General features: G+C 37.9%; 1 protein-coding gene across 4 annotated transcripts in view; it reads right to left on the reverse strand.

The window, feature by feature from the left end:
- LOC126180850 (ketosamine-3-kinase-like) overlaps positions 1 to 16,948 on the reverse strand; it is a 52,084-nt gene extending 35,136 nt beyond the window's left edge. Inside the window, exons 1-2 of one of the 4 annotated variants that reach the window (XM_049924724.1) lie at positions 16,873 to 16,948; positions 15,905 to 16,050 (exon numbers count right to left, since the gene is read on the reverse strand). In XM_049924724.1, coding sequence (XP_049780681.1) covers positions 15,905 to 16,050; positions 16,873 to 16,915 — 189 coding nt within the window. In that variant the 5' untranslated portion in view covers positions 16,916 to 16,948. Of the gene's footprint in view, positions 1 to 15,904; positions 16,051 to 16,610 lie in introns of all 4 variants that reach the window. The other 3 variants (XM_049924725.1, XM_049924726.1, XM_049924727.1) reach the window with 3 other exon arrangements.
- Between the last annotated feature and the right edge of the window lie 400 nt (positions 16,949 to 17,348).

A 17,348-nucleotide genomic window follows, 5' to 3' on the forward strand; every position in this document is an offset into this window, starting at 1 on the left:
AAATTCTTGTTTTTATCTACAGTTCATAACAAACAAATTATGCTCGGTGTCCACATCTGCTGCTGGAAATATCTTACCGTTTAAAATCTGGTTCTGAAATCTCTGTCTTACCATCTGAAACTTTCCAGTATCTCCAGGTCTCTTAGATGTATACAACCCTCTTCAAGATTCTTAAAGCACGTGTTAGCAGTGTTTACATTGTGTTCTGTGTAGAGTACTACCAGGTGGGTTTCTCTTTTATTCCTTTCCCCCAGTCCATGTTTTTTTATTCCTCTTCCTACTGTCAAATTCCAGTCTCGCATTACAATTAAATTTCCCTCTCCCTTGACTATCTGAATAATTTCTTTTATCTCATCATACTTTCTTTCAATTTCTTCATCATCTACTGCGCTAGTTCGCATATAAACTTTTACTAATGTGGTGGGTGTTGGCTTTCTGTCTATCTTGACTATGATAATGCATTCACTATGATACTCACAGTAGCTTACCTCCATTCCTACTCCCTTATTCACCACTGAACCTACTCCTGTGTTACCTCTATTTGATTTTGTACTCACCCGATCAGAATTCCTGTTCATCTTGCCACTGAACTTCACGAATTCCCACTATATTTAACTTCAGCTTATCCATTTCCCCTTTTCTAATCTACCTACCAAGTTAAGGGCCAGGCCAAAGAATGCATGTTTTGTTTTTCCTGATGATGACATCCTTCTGAGTAGTTTCCACCTGAAGATCGGATGAGGGACTATTTTATCTCTGGAATATTTACCCACGAGGATGCCATCATCAGTTACCATACCTAGAGCTGCAAGTCTTTGGGAAAAGTAACAACTGCAGTTTCTCATTGCTTTCAGCCATTCGCAGTACCAGCACAGAAAGGCCATGTTGGCTGATGTTACAAGCCAGATGAGAAAATCACACTGATTGTTGCCCCTGCAACTACTGAAGAGGCAACTGTCCCTCCTCAGGAACCATGTTTCTCTGGCCTTCCCATAGGTCCCCATCCACTGTGGTTGCACCTATGGTACGCTATCCGTATTCCCGATGCATGCTAGACACCCCTCTTCGGCAAGGTCTGTGATATGCCTCCTGCCTTTATTTTGTTACCCAGTGTGACTATAATTTCATTGTAATGCATTTGCTTTGATTCCTGTATTACTGTCTTGAATATTTTGCATTGTGTCTTATAATGAGGTATAGGATTAACATCAAGGCTGTTTCTTTCAGTTTTCTTTTCGTCTTCTGAAACACTTGTACAATACTCTTTTCTCATGTTCTAATCTAGTGTACTTTTGGGGTGAAACAACTTTCAAATAAGGTTAATATCTTGTTGATAAAAGTTTTGTATTTTTCATTTATGTCTTGAGCACTGCATATGTTACTAGAATTCATGATTTTGCTGAGTTTCCTGCAGTAATCAATTTTTTGTTTACTGACTGCCCTCCTGAAAGTTTAACATTTAACATAAGGATTGCAAGTCATGGTCTGGGAGGCCAATGACTTTTGATTTTGCAATATAATTTTGTTTGTCAGTGCTTTCTGTAAAGATATTATCAATGGCTGTTTTTGAGCTATCAGCTAGCCTAATTGGGAAGTTTACAGTAAGGTGTTAAAATTGAATGATAATGTTACTGACTGCAATAAATTCTTATGGGAAGAGTTTTTAAGAGAAACTGTATCATAACATCTGCACTTATGATTCCTTTTATTTATTTATTTTTACTGTTAAATAGAGCTACAGAGGTTCAAGATGATTTGTAAACAGATTAAAATTATCTGCAGGTAGTCAGTGTGTGCTTGCTATTGTAAAGGATTTATTTTGAAATACATTTTCTGTTGCAGATGCTTCCATATGCTGCTCTAAGTAATATTTATGAAAGTTTATATTCTCACATTTCTGACAGTTCCTGATGAAGTGGGTAACAGTCATCATCAGTACAGTGCTCTTTGAAGTCATGAGTGCATCATGTTAGAGCTAAGTGAATTCAAACACTGGCAAATCGTTGGTGCTTATACAGTGTGTGCTTCCATAATCAAGGCAGCCAAAGTGTTTGCTTCAGGAGGTACTATATCGAAGATTTATTCCACATCCAGGGAAACCAGAAAAACATCCTCCACTAAGTCCCAACATGGACGAAAGTGTGTGCTGAGTGATCATGACAGATGTTCACTGAAGAAGACTGTGATAGAAAATAAGAGGATGACAGCTGCAAAAATCACCACAGAACTGAATGTCGCACATGCGAACCCTGTCAAATTCAAAACATTATGGAAGGAGCTCTATGTACTGGGAATTGCAGGATGCATTGGAATTTGAAAATGACACACCAGTGATGCAAATGCTCGTACGCGAAAATGTGGTTCCAAATCTATAAAACCAGGGCTATTGAGCAATGGAAGTCATTTGGATGGATGAGTCTTGTTCCACACTGTTGCCAACAGCGGGCCAAGCTTACATCTGGCATACACCATCTGAAACCTACGATGCAGAATGCTTACTGTCAAGAGTGAAATACGACATGGTCCAGTGATGATTTGGGCAGCCAAATTGTGGAAGTCCATGGGCCCTGTGGATACTCTGCAAGGACACATTACTGCCAAGGACATGTGACCCTTTTTATTGATCAGACCCATCCCATGGTACAATGTTTGTTCCTCAATGGTGATGCCGTGTTCAAAGACAACAGGGCCCATGATCACACAGCTTGCATCATCCAGCACTGAGCACGACAAATGTCACATCTCCCTCTGCCTGAGATCTCAATATTACTGAACTTCTGGGTTCTATTTCAGAGAGAAGGGTGCATCACCACTATCCACCTCCCTACATTGTTACTTAAACTTGCCATTATTTTGCAGGTATAATGGTATAAGTGCATGATATAGGACCTGTATTTATCCATTCCAAGGCAAGGGGAAGCTGTTTTGAATGTCTATGTTTTTCCTACTCTGTATTAGGAATAGTAATGTGTTGTGGTTTTGGTGTTTCCATATTTTTGTTCAACCCCTGCAGTGGTCAGAGGAGGAGACTGTGTGAACTGAGTTTGACAACTCTAATTCATCAATAAGTGGTTCATCAGTTTTAATCCTATTGCAACAGGAAATATTGGAAAACGGGTGTTGAAGTTCACAATCAAAAATGGAAAAACGAAAAGCCAATTGTTTGGTGGGGGAAGCAAAATACAAATAAAAGGGGCAAATAAACAACGTAGAACTGGTATTTGCTCATTTGATGTGCTGTCTTACTCCTGTTGATATGATGTCATCTTTTCTGTCACGAAGCTAAGGCCTTAGCCACATAAGTGTCGTTTGTACCGCAACACTTCAATGGTCTCCTTAACGAAACTTTTGTATCTTCATAAAGGCCTTAGCAAGGTCACTTGGGATATCAAGAGGATAACTTTTCTTATTAATCATTATCGAAACACTGTGTACGAATAGCATACATTACATACCGAAATGTTTCTGAAACTGCTTGATGGAACAATAGAGATCTGATTTTACAGATCATTTACCAATACTTATTTCCTATTTTGTACATATCTGTTGCTACCCAAAATCCAAGTGTCAGGACATAAAACTTATGGGAACAAATTACTCCAAAAGATAATTGAAAGGGATCCTATGGGAGCAGCAAAAGATTTAAAAATCTTGCAAGAACATATAGGAATCAAGAGAACTAGATACTTTCTTCAGTTATTTAATGGCTTTCATAATTTATTTCATGGCTATGACACACACTTCAGTGCTTTGTAAGCACTTATTTAACATTCATTTCCATTATCTTCCAGTCACTTCATTGCAACTGATGCCTAATCATTTTCCTTTATTTTTGGTTGTCTCAATACTAGAATCAAGAAATTGGATCTCATCTGCCACACAACTCTTATTTGTGACACTTTTTTTTATTGTGTTGTCATTCTATAGTGTGTTAAATGCATGCTTTTTAATATTTTTTTATGGATAAGCATCAGATTTTGTTTTGAAAGTGCTCTACTCAAACACACAAGCCCACATACCCACTATGGTTACTGTCATGTCACATACAAGTGCAACTGGAAACGGATTCAACTGGAGCAAATAAAGCGAATGCCATTCTTTTGTCACTTCTCCTTGCTCTCTTCACTTTTGTCCAATGAGTATTAGTAAAGGAGATACAAAGATAGTTCGTCTCGCATCAAAATACTACCACCACATTTGTCCCGTAGTGCACTGCTGATGGGCTAATAGATTTTCAGCTGCCAAATTCAGTCTATCAAGCATCTATAAAGTGAGACTTCTCTAACTGAGTTAGATGCAATTCATCAGCTGCCAAACTTCCTAAATACAAGATGCTCCTGTTCGAACTTAAAATAAGGCAGCTGTCCCAGTTTTAAAAGTACACTGAATGTGTTGATAAATGAACAAACACCCCTCTCATTCATTCACAAAAACAAAATGCAATTTCTTCAGTGGTGACATTCTTTGAATTCTCGAACCAACTGAAAGAGAATTTTTAAATCACCAAACAGAGGAATGTAACCATCAAATATTGTCATATACGATTTAATCTCAAACCCAGTTTTAAATCATGATCCAGAAATCATTCTGCTTTGGGTCATAACTGACAGCAATAGATTAGCAAATGAAGAAAGACAATGTTGGCCATTTCATTGATTTATGCATTGTTTATATACTGCTCGATGTGTGATTTCCTAGCAAATGCAGCAAAGGATCATAGTACAGTAACTTTCAAATATTTTAGAATGATTCTCATCCACTACTGCTTTGGATAGGATTTTCATTCAAGATTACATTCTGCCAACTAAATGAAACAGTTCACTCTCTGCACAATAAGGTATATTGAACACAGATACTAAACACTGTCTTTCTTTAATTCTACTCAGATGTAAGTGGCAAGTAAGCTTCATTGTGCAGTAATGAAATGCTTCTGTAATGTCTGAAACATGCCTCCGAGCCCTCTTTCTGACACTTGTCACAAAATACTCTGACTTGCCAGTAATTATGATTCTGATACATAGTTTACTTCCATTCTTCATGTGACATCACTGGATGATCATACTTTGATTACAGTTTGATTACGAGGGTAAGTCAATTATTATCAGCAATTAAGTTATATTTTTGTTTATTTTGGCAGTACTGTCATTTTACATTGATGACGCATGCTTTGTTTATTTGTTGTTATATCTTTGCAATTTTCAAGCTGCTAGGTTAGTTCCATTATCACTGCCATGCTGTTCATCATGGCTGCTCTGTTGTCTATTTGCACCAAAGAAGAGCAATGTTTAGGATCCGTTTTTTTGTGGTCGGAAGGTGCATCAGGGGCTGAAATTCAACAAAGACTTTCGATACAGTACGGGAACAGTGTTTTGCCGCAACGGAGTGTCTACGAATGGACTGAAAAATTCCGAAATGGTTGCACAATGCACAAGTGTTACACATGATGAAGGAATTGGACCACCGTTCACCGCCACAAATGAAGAAACCATTGAGCATCCACGTGAAATGATTCTCTTAGACAGATAATTAACTACTGACGAAGTGGCACATCGTCTGCAAATTAGTCATGGTTCTGCCTAGGAAATCATCCACGACAGACTTGGGTTTCATAAAGTTTGTGCAAGATGGGTCCCAAAACAACTCACAGAGTTGCATAAACAAATGCGCTTGGACATCTGCAAAAAACATTTGGATCGCTATGGTAACAGGATCATTACTGGTAACAAAACCTGGACCCATCATTACGAGGCAGAGAGTAAATGGCAGAGTAACATGCAAGAAAAAGTTCAAGATCCAACCATTCGAACAAGGTCCAGCACTGGAACATTATGGGGAAAGGGATGCAACAATAAACAGTTTATGTTACAATGAGATGCTTATTGTCAGGTTAAAGCCTGCAATTCGAAGCAAACACCAAGGATTGCTGTCAAAAGGTGGTGTGTTGTTGCGCAACAATGCCCGTCCACATACTGCTGCCTACACTGCTAAAACACTGCAGAAACTCAAATTTGAAGTACTGGATCATCCTCCATATAGTCCCAATCTTGCCCCTTCTGACTATCACTTGTTTGGTCCACTCAAAAAGGCATTAAGGGGCTGTTGATTTGCCTCGGACGAAGCAGTGAAAGAAGCGGCGCATTCCTGACTCGCAGCTCAACCAAGAATCTTATTTTATGAGGGCATCAGGAAGCTTGTATAACCATGGACCAAGTGTGTTGAAACACAAGGAGACTATGTCGAAAAATAATGTTCTTGTAAGTTTCCTATTTGACTGCAATAAAATTTTATAACTACTTTGCGGATAATAACTGACTTACCCTCAGGCAAGTTTTGAGAAAAATACATATTTGTGAAAATCAAATTTGTATGCAAACTACAAGTCTCATAGGTCTGACTTTTTTATTTATTTATTTTTTTAATTAACCAAGTCTCAACATCCTATATGTTCTATAAAAAAATAATGCACTCAATTTATGTTGTGAAATTTTACTTAACATTTAGGAACATCTTAATGTTAATCCACAAAATTTTCATGTATAGGCTAGTGGCAGTAGTGTCTTTTATACTGTTGGGTAGTTTGCAATTAATATGAAATTAAAATCAGAACATAAAGAACTTGTACTAAATGCACACACAATTATGACCTATCCCATCATTTCATGGTCCTCATTAGCATCATTTTCATTAAACACATTTTCTGGCTGGAGGTTCAGATAAAACTGTCTGTTCACTTCAGGCTTGAAACCTTGTAGTTTTGTTAAGTCTGTGTGTTTCAAGGTTGATATTTGTCTTCCACAGACAAATTCGGAAACTGCAAACTGTGAGGAAATGACAAATTGTGGTCTCCCTCACAACTTGATGAAAATGGTGACCTCCCACAACTCCACCGAAAAATTAGTTTTTTTAAACAACGGTTCCCAACAATCTGTTGAAAACATCATCACAAATGTACATTGTTATCACAACATCAATTTTTGGTTTAATAGTGAGGTCAGTAACACTCTTTACAGTTATGGAATCCTCAGTGCCCATTTCACACTCCGGAATGTTGAAATCATGTAACATGAGATTATGGTGAGACATTCCTTAATGACTTCCAGCTTTTATGAGAAAATGGACATCAGTGTAGCCAGTGTGAGAGTTCCTACACGAATGACAATTTATGCTTTGGACCCTTACATAAGTGCATAGCAGTGAGACAGTTTTTCGTAAATGTTCATATAAACAGGTACAGGTACAGATACAGCACTGATAAAGCTGACTGATTCGCTTTTAAGATTAACATATGATATATGATTACCCTATAATTGAGAAGTTCAAAACAGTTTTTAAAATAATTTTACCTTTCACCTTTACTGAATGGCAGCCATTTTGCTTGTAAGAGTGCAACAATGTTTCAGTTTAGAGACGTTAGCAAAAATATGAATACCTCTGCACTGGGTTACACAAAATACCCTAAAATCAAAAATAACCAGTCAAAATGACCTCCAAAGTTTGGTATCCAAATTTTCAAAAATCTGCATTTTAGTGAAGTGATTTATGAGAGACTATTTTTTTCCTACAGTTTGATATCATACACTACTAGCCTCATATAGAGTAAGATCACTTACAAATGTTTTCTTAATTTTTTTATGAACTTTTGAAATTTGAAAATTTTCATTTTTTTTTTTTTTTGTAAAGTTTGGGGTTAGTTATCTCAGGTGGAACTGAATATAAAAATATGATTTTTGCACAGTTTGTACACCTATATGATAGCAACATACTGTAAAAATTTCAACATTGATATCTGACTATGAACAAAGATATGAATTTTTGAAAATGAGGACATAATTCACATTACTCTATAACTGATCTTTTGGCCGTTGCCTATTCTTGTGTGATATTGGCGAGATATAATCAATTATTATTGAAGTAAGGTACTGAATTATATACAAAAAGTGGAAACATCACTGAAATTAACATTTATATTATTTTGAGATACTTAAAATAAATATTTTTCAATTAACATCCTCTGAGATGCGACTGTTCCTAAACCTGGTGGTGAATGTTAAGAACACTTATTTCTTCAGACAGCTTCTGTGATATAAAATAAGACCTCCCAGTTGCTGTGGTAAGTTCAAGGACTGAAAGTTTCCTTAAAATATTTTTCATTGGTATCCAAACGTTGTGGTTCATGGTGTGGGTTCCTGTAGTCATGTCCTAGTTCATGAACCATGGGCAACGTATGAGTGGCCAAGTAAGTGGTTCCGACAGTCAGGATACCAGTTACTTTGGAATAAGGCTGGGCATCTCGGATATATTCCGAGTCGTGGTCACCTTTGTGCTCATACGGCAAAGACTACCAAATCCACCGGTTAGTCCCTCAGCCGTTAGGGGTAAAACCCAATGGGACTCGGGGCAAGTAAGGCTAGCAACCTGCTTCCCTGGTACTTTAAATATGATGCTGGCAACAATCAGAGCAAAATGCCTCGGACCTTTGGAGGTGACGGAGTCCCACCTCTGACAAACCAGGGACTCCTAAGATACGACTTGGCAAACAAATGGTAATGAGATGGGGAGCTATTAATATCAATGGGGGCTACTCTGGGAAGAAGGTAGAGCTGGCAGAGGCTGCAAGATGGGGCTGGATGTTTTAGCTGTTAGTGACATTCGGGTAAGGGGTGAGAAAGAAGAGGAAGTGGGAGAATACAAGGTCTACCTGTCAGGAGTCAAAGCAGGAATAGCACAATGGGGTGTAGGGCTTTACATCAGGAAAGAAATGGAACCCAGCGTAGTTGCAATAAGGTACGTAAACGAACGACTGATGTGGATAGATTTGACAGTGTCTAGGAAGAAAATTAGGATTATGTCAGTATATTCGCATTGTGAAGGGACAGATCAAGATAAGATGGATAGTTTTTATGAGGCACTCAGTGATGTAGTTGTTAGAGTAAAGGACAAGGACAGTGTTCTGCTCATGGGTGATTTTAACGCCAGGATTGGAAATCGAACAGAAGGATATGAAAAGGTTATGGGTAAATTTGGAGAGGATGTGGAGGCCAACAGGAACGGGAAACAACTCTTGGATTTCTGTGCCAGTATGGGCTTAGTAACCACAAACTCCTTTTTTAAACATAAGAACATTCACCGATATACTTGGGAAGGCAGGGGAACCAGATCTGTCATTGACTATATAATAACAGATAAGGAATTCAGAAAGGCTGTGAGGGACACACGTGTATTGAGGGGATTCTTTGATGACACTGATCATTATTTAATCTGCAGTGAAATTGGGATTGTGAGGCCGAAAGTGCAGGAGGTCAGGTCCATATGTAGGAGGATAAGAGTGGAGAAACTTCAGGATAAGGAAATCAGGCACAAATACATAACAGCGATCTCAGAAAGGTACCAGTTAGTTGAATGTAGTCAATTACAGTCATTGGAAAAGGAATGGACAAGGTACAGGGACACAGTACTAGAAGTGGCTAAAGAATGTCTTGGAACAGTAGTGTGTAAAAGTAGGATGAAGTAAACAGCTTGGTGGAATGATACAGTCAAGGCAGCCTGTAAAAGGAAAAAGAAGGCGTATCAAAAATGGCTACATACCAGAACCCAGGTAGACAGAGAAAGTTATGTTGAAGAAAGAAACAAAGCCAAACAGATAATTGCAGCATCAAAGAAGAAATCGTGGGAAGACTTTGGAAACAGGTTGGAGACTATGGGTCAAGCTGCTGGAAAACCATTCTGGAGTGTAATTAGCAGTCTTCGAAAGGGAGGTAAGAAGGAAATGACAAGTATTTTGGACAGGTCAGGAAAACTGCTGGTGAATCCTGTGGATGCCTTGGGCAGATGGAGGGAATATTTTGAAGAGTTGCTCAATGTAGGTGAAAATGCGATCAGTAATGTTTCAGATTTCGAGGTAGAATGATAGGAATGATGATGGAAATAGGATCACATTTGAGGAAGTGGAAAAAATGGTCAATAGATTGCAGTGCAATAAAGCGGCTGGGGTGGATGAAATTAAGTCGGAACTCATCAAATACAGTGGAATGTCAGGTCTTAAATGGCTACACAGGGTAACTGAAATGGCCTGGGAGTCGGGACAGGTTCCATCAGACTGGACAAAAGCAGAAATCACACCAATCTTTAAACATGGAAACAGAAAAGATTGTAACAACTACAGAGGTATCTCTTTAATCAGCATTGTGGGTAAAATCTTCTCAGGTATTGTTAAAAGGAAAGTGCGAGTATTAGTTGAGGACCAATTGGATGAAAATCAGTGTGAGTTTAGGCCTCTTAGAGGTTGTCAGGACCAGATCTTTAGATTACAGCAAATAATGGAGAAGTGTTGTGAGTGGAACAGGGAATTGTATCTATGCTTCATAGATCTAGAAAAGGCGTATGACCGGGTTCCTAGGAGGAAGTTATTGTCTGTTCTACAAGATTATGGAATAGGAGGCAAACTTTTGCAAGCAATTACAGGTCTTTACATGGATAGTCAGGCAGCAGTTAGAGTTGACGGTAAATTGAGTTCATGGTTCAGAGTAGTTTCAGGGGTAAGATAAGGCTGCAACCTGTCTCCACTGTTGTTCATATTATTTATGGATCATATGTTGAAAACAATAGACTGGCTGGGTGAGATTAAGATATGTGAACACAAAATAAGCAGTCTTGCATATGCGGATGACTTAGTTGTGATGGCAGATTCGATTGAAAGTTTGCAAAGTAATATTTCAGAGCTAGATCAGAAATGTAAGGACTATGCTATGAAGATTAGCATCTCCAAAACGAAAGTTATGTCAGTGGGAAAGAAATATAAACGGATTGAGTGCCAAATAGGAGGAACAAAGTTAGAACAGGTGGACAGTTTCAAGTACTTAGGATGCATATTCTCACAGGATGGCAACATAGTGAAAGAACTGGAAGCGAGGTGTGGCAAAGCTAATGCAGTGAGCGCTCAGCTACGATCTACTCTCTTCTGCAAGAAGGAAGTCAGTATCAAGACTAAGTTATCTGTGCACCGTTCAATCTTTCGACCAACTTTGTTGTATGGGAGCGAAAGCTGGGTGGATTCAGGTTACCTTATCAACAAGGTTGAGGTTACGGATATGAAAGTAGCTAGGATGATTGCAGGTACTTGTAGATGGGAACAATGGCAGGAGGGTGTCCACAATGAGGAAATCAAAGAAAAACTGGGAATGAACTCTACAGATGTAGCAGTCAGGGCGAACAGGCTTAGATGGTGGGGTCATGTTACACGCATGGGAGAAGCAAGGTTACCCAAGAGACTCATGGATTCAGCAGTAGAGGGTAGGAGGAGTCGGGGCAGACCGAGAAGGTACCTGGATTCGGTTAAGAATGATTTTGAAGTAATAGGTTTAACATCAGAAGAGGCACCAATGTTAGCACTGAATAGGGGATCATGGAGGAACTGTATAAGGGGGGCTATGCTCCAGACTGAACGCTGAAAGGCATAATCAGTCTTAAATGATGATGATGATCCAAACGTCGTCACTAGTAGATTTCTTGAATGATGTTCTTGGGCCAGCAGGGTGATAAAAATGCACAAAAACATCATTGTTTTCCAAACTTATTCTTTCAACTTCTGCAAGCCACCACTGTCCATCATATAGACACATGCCACTATGTCATTCAATGTTAAAGACAGAGATGTTATTTTACTGACACAATGATCCTCATAAATTTCGGTTTCCGATGTTACATAGCATCAAACTAAGTTTCCTGCAATGCCCAGGAATTTGTGGAAATGCCTTGTTCCTTTTATTGCTATACAGTTGTCAAATCTGGTTTGAAGTGTTGTTTTCATATGCAGAACCACTTCTTTTTTGATTAGAAAATAGGTAATGCCTTTAATATTATCCTTGCAAAAGACATACATGTCCTACCTCCTACTCCATCACATGCATTTTTACCAGGAAAAGATGCAAAAAAAGTGCCATTCAGCCTCCAACCCAAAGTCTACTTTGTGGTTGCACAGATTTGAAAAATTCTTTTTGTGCTTCTACTGACTACCACTTCCATCTGAAAATTATATCAGCTTCTCAACCTTGGGAAAATTTTCTGTTATGTAATTTACTACATACTTTTGAAACACATGTACAGCCAAAGTGTTGTGCTCCAAATAGTCGCTTAGAATGCAAATTGAAGATGTGCAAACTTCATCTTTCTCATTTTTAAAGTAGAGAATAAATGGATGCACTGTTGTCTGGTCATTGACCCAGTGGTACCCTTGTATTGCATCCTGAATCACAAATGTAAAATCTTCTGGAAAATCAGCTAGCACTATGCATTCAGTTTCATGAAGTTGTGCTTTTTTGTCCTTCAAAAACTTACTTTGGATTTTAGAAACGTAGTGGTGACTTTTGGGTTTTTGTAAATTATCAATTAAAGATTCCAAGTACTCTTCCTGAGATTTAACTACTGCCCTGTCAGTTGTGACCCACTGTTTTAGGGTAATACTGCCTGGCATTTCCTCCTCATATTCGTGAAAAAATTCAATAATGGTTTCCTTACCAGGGCGGCATTTATTACACAAACTCATCATGCAGTCATAACTGTTAGTGTCACAGACCATTAAACCTAGTAACTCTTTGTAGTTAAGATCCCTGAGTTTTGCACCTGTAATCATCAGTTTGACATTTTGATGATATAAACAAATACATATGGACTGTGTCCCTCAGGATCCGGCCAAAATACACCACTTAGGGCAGTGGTCACAAAATTTTGACCTCCCAATTTTGCATTCAGGGGGTCAACGAAGGGCATCCGATCCCACCCGTTGGCTTTGACCCGTGACGTAAGGGTGTTGTGTGTGTGATGTTACGATGGTGCGGCATTTAGTTTATGAGTGTGTTGTGTTTGTAGATGTCGTCTTGTTGTGATTGGTGGTGTCCTCTGGTGGTGTATTGGGTTAATTTTGGTGTCAGTGCTTGAAGTGTGCATTTATTGGTCATGACTGTTATAGAAGAATGGAAATTAGTTTCAGTGAGTTAACAATTAAGTTTCCATTGTGCTTATGTTATTGCAGTGTCGTCTGATGTTATTGGTTGGCTGTTTGTCGTGTGGTAAGTTGTTTAATTCAATTTGTGGCTGCTTTTGTTAGGTATGGATATGACTTATAAGTTTAATAGCACTCACCTGCGGGCTGAAATGGGGAACGACACGTTGTTCGTCATTAAGTTTCTGCAACTTTTTGGGCTTGTGACGGAGATAGCGAAATGCGGCGTATGCAAGCAGAATATGCGTTGGGGGTTAGCATGTAGTGCCGGAACTTTTTTATGGTACATGAACTTTTTTTTTGGGTCTATTGTTCGCGTGTTATGATGTTCGGTGGCGTTTTTATGTGTTGTTGGGTCAGTGTTATTTACTGCATGTGTTGGTGATTGATGTTTTGGTATCGGCACTTGTGGTTGATTTATGTATCTTAGGGAAAAGTATTCGATTTCAATTTTTTTGGTATCATCAGTTGTATTTGAGCTGGATAGGTCATAGGAAGTGACCGATTGCTATTTGTTGACATAGCTATGTGTGTTTTGGTATCACGAGCTGTTGTTGACCTAAACAGGTCAAGGGAAATGTCAGATTCCAATTTTTGTTGTTTTGGGTGTTGGTTTTGTGGTATCAATAGTTACGGTGTGATTATAATTTTTGGAGTAGTTGGTTTTTATTTTGTGGTATCGACAATTGCAGTTGAGCTATGTAGGTCGATAATGTAAGTGTAGCGGAACTTGGGAATTTTGTGGTGGTTTTATGTCGTCGTTTTGTGTGGTTTGGGATTGTGGTGTGTATCTGTATGTGTTTGTATTTAGTTTGTATACATCCATGTTGAAATTTTTACAGTAGGCCTATGGTGCTATCATATATGTGTACAAACTGAGCAAAAATCATTTTTATATTCAGTCCCACCTGACATAACTAGCCCCAAACTTTAGAAAAAAATGAAAATTTTCAAAAATTCATAAAAAATTAAGGAAACATTTGTAAGTGTTCTTGCTCTATATGAGGCTAGTAGTGTATGATATCTAACTACAGGAAAAAAAAAAACAGACATTTTGGGCCTAAAAAGTTGATTTTTGAAAATTTGGATACCAAACTTTGGAAGTCATTTTGACTGGTTATTTTTGAATTTAGGGTATTTTGTGTAACAGACAATGCTGTAGAGGACACTTTTCTAAAAACAATCATGTCAATTTCAATGTTGTAACTTAACCCAGTGAAGTGTTATTCAAATTTTCGCTAATGTCTCCAGACTGAAAAATCGTTGCACGCCTACAAATAAAAATGGCTACCACCCAGTAAAGGTGCAAGATAAATTATTTAAAAAAACTGTTCTGAACTTCTCAAATATAGGGCAATCATACATAAAAAAATTAAAATATTTAAAAATAGTCAAGCAACCATCACTGGACCACGTCATATGGATTGACCCACATGCTACAGTCTTAAAATAGAGGACAGTGTGCTTTATGCCCTTATGGCTCTCAGGGCATCAAATGTATCTGTTAGTTCCATGACACAGAACATTTTGCACGTCATTTTCTGACAGCGTGCAGAGAATGAGGCTATTAATAGCTCTTGTATTACATTTATGAGATATTTTTCCAGTTTTATGAAGTAAACTAAGCGTGTTCTGTCACAACTGCAATGTTTCTTTTTCTTTCCTTCTAGAGCTTGAGTCAAATGAATATGACATATATTTTCTCTGAGGTCAGTTAACATTTAAGCTATTAAATAACTAAAATAAGGAAATTGATTAGTCTGAATGAACAGACACTAGTGTTGTCTTTGCAAATTCTTGGGAGTAATTAGTCAAGCAAGAAACTTTCTCTTTGACACGCATGAAAGATACCCATATTCTTCAATGTTTACTTCCAAAAAGCATCTTTCAAGAATTACAATAATATGAATCAATGTTACATGCTGATCAGAATATGACACCCAAACAGTACATAAACTTGTAGGCTACTTGTGATTGGCTTGGCAATAATTCAACAAGCACTGACACATAAATGATTCGGTCATCTCCAACTACTCCCTGGCTCCTTAGCTTGTCACAATTTCTATTGGCCATAATTGCTACCTGGCACGTAATAAAATCCAGATTCCATGACACTGATTCAGTTCTGTCCCCCCCCCCCCCCCCCCCCACATCCATTAATCCCATTCTAGTTAATATGGCACAGAATCAGTTCAGATCTACAGAAAAAAATCCTATTTCCAATTTATTCTCCCTCACTTTCCACTCCAAATTTTCATCACCTACACTTAAAGGAGTTTTTACACTGCTATAATGTGCGTCACATTTCATATTCATAGACAGTTCCTATATTTGATACCCCTCACACTTACCTTTTCAGCTGTCACATGGTGTTTCCAATAGCTTATATACAGTTGACATTGTGTCAAATTATTCTCATCCGCAACTGATTTTGATATGATTTTCATTCAAGATTATTTACTGTCGTGATGACAGCATAAATCTGTCGAAACCATTAATAGTAATAAAAAGAATTACTAGAGAACATAGCAAACTTGTTTCAAGAACAATACTTCCAATATTTGTCAGTGCTGTTCACTGAATGTTTTGTTAGACTGCAAAAACCTAAACTAAAAGTTAATCAACCACTGATCTATGTGAATCCAGATAAGAGAGAAATGGTTACTTGAGAGACTTAATATGTGCTCTTTAGGTGCAAATAGCATGTCATTAGAAAAAGCAGTTAAGAGGGGATTACATAAGCAGAAAGAGAAGGATAGTATTTGATCCTTGTGCTTCCTGTAGCCTAATGCCTCAATCACATACATTAGAAAATGTACTGTAATGTGATTACATAGCCTTCACCAGATACCATAAAATGCACTGTAAAGAATACTCTTTAAGAAGAAAGTAAAGTCTGCACCTGACCTGAGACTTCCTATTTTGTTTAACAAAAACAGTTCCAGTATCTGTAAAATATGCTTCGCCTTCGTTTATACAGCCACCACCGCCCTTTCCAGCAGCCTTGAAAGTTATTGTGTTAAGGGCATCTTTAATAATGGCCTCCATATCACCTATAAAAAATAATATACTGATAAATCCGTTTTTTTATTTAAATCACCAACATACAAATCAGTCATGATCTAATACATTCTTGATCACTATAATATGCTATGGGGCATTACGCTACTTATTTTCATACATTTACATCCGAATTTAAGTGCCATATACTGTAGGGACTGGACTTGTCCTATATAAACTAAATTTGACAGATGGTGCTACGTATACGATGCCGACACCAATACGACGCAGAAAAAGAATTCACAATTTACCATGAAGTGTACTAAAAACCCAAGTTGGCTCAGGCATTTCACTCTATCTTTCCAAAAGATGAAACGATGTAGGTTGAACAGAATCAACACTGTCCCGTTAGCACTCATTCTATATTCACAGTGTGTGCGAATAACGCAACAATTAACGGCGCCCTCGCTCCAACGAACAATTAAATTCTGTGGGCGCGCCACAGTGTTTATTAAATAGTTTTGTACATGCTTTGTACAAAATGTCCTAGCAACAAAAATTACGTGCCTGATTATAAGAACAAGTCAATAACTGAGAAATGTCATTTTCCTACCTAATCATTATCCAAATTTGTCTTTGAAACGCAGTTGTTGTGAGTAAATGGTTACCCGTAAATGCAATAAATAAATTTTTATTTGTTTCGTTGAAGATGTCTCGATAAATCACCTTTCAGAAGCGGCATCTTGACACCACCCAATTATATACAAGGAAAGTCGACAAATGCTTCTCTCACTACAAATTAACCTCGGTCATATTTGTGTGGTCTTAAATTACGTTACAAAAACGTATTAGGATAGGATTCGTGAGACTGTCACCGTTGTTTTCCACAGTTTGAATCCACATCCCACCTTCCAACATATGCGAGATACATTATTCACCAAAGATAAAGCCTAATCCTCTTTCGTCTTTGGATCTTCGGCCTCTTCACGACAGATTTTATTTCGGAAAGTGGAAATCGAGCTTCAATAATAAATAAATATGCTCACAAAATATACAAATATAGATTTCATGTAGCTTTTCAAATATTAGAATCTGCTTCAGCTTTGCTTGCAATTTTTTAAATTTTCTCTTTATAGTCGTCTAATTTTCTTTCATTACTATTAATTACGTTTGCTTCCGAATTAAAATGATTAAGTACGGTATCTTGATCTTAAAATTCTACATCCACATCTATTCTCCGCAAGCCACCTAGTGGAGTATGGCGGAAGGGACTTTGTTTATCACCACCATTTTCCCATCACAGTCACTAGTGGTTGCCAGTAGACTCGAATCTCCGTAATTTTATCTTCAT

The sequence above is a fragment of the Schistocerca cancellata genome, chromosome 1, assembly GCF_023864275.1.
Source record: "Schistocerca cancellata isolate TAMUIC-IGC-003103 chromosome 1, iqSchCanc2.1, whole genome shotgun sequence".
Lineage (NCBI taxonomy): Eukaryota > Metazoa > Arthropoda > Insecta > Orthoptera > Acrididae > Schistocerca > Schistocerca cancellata.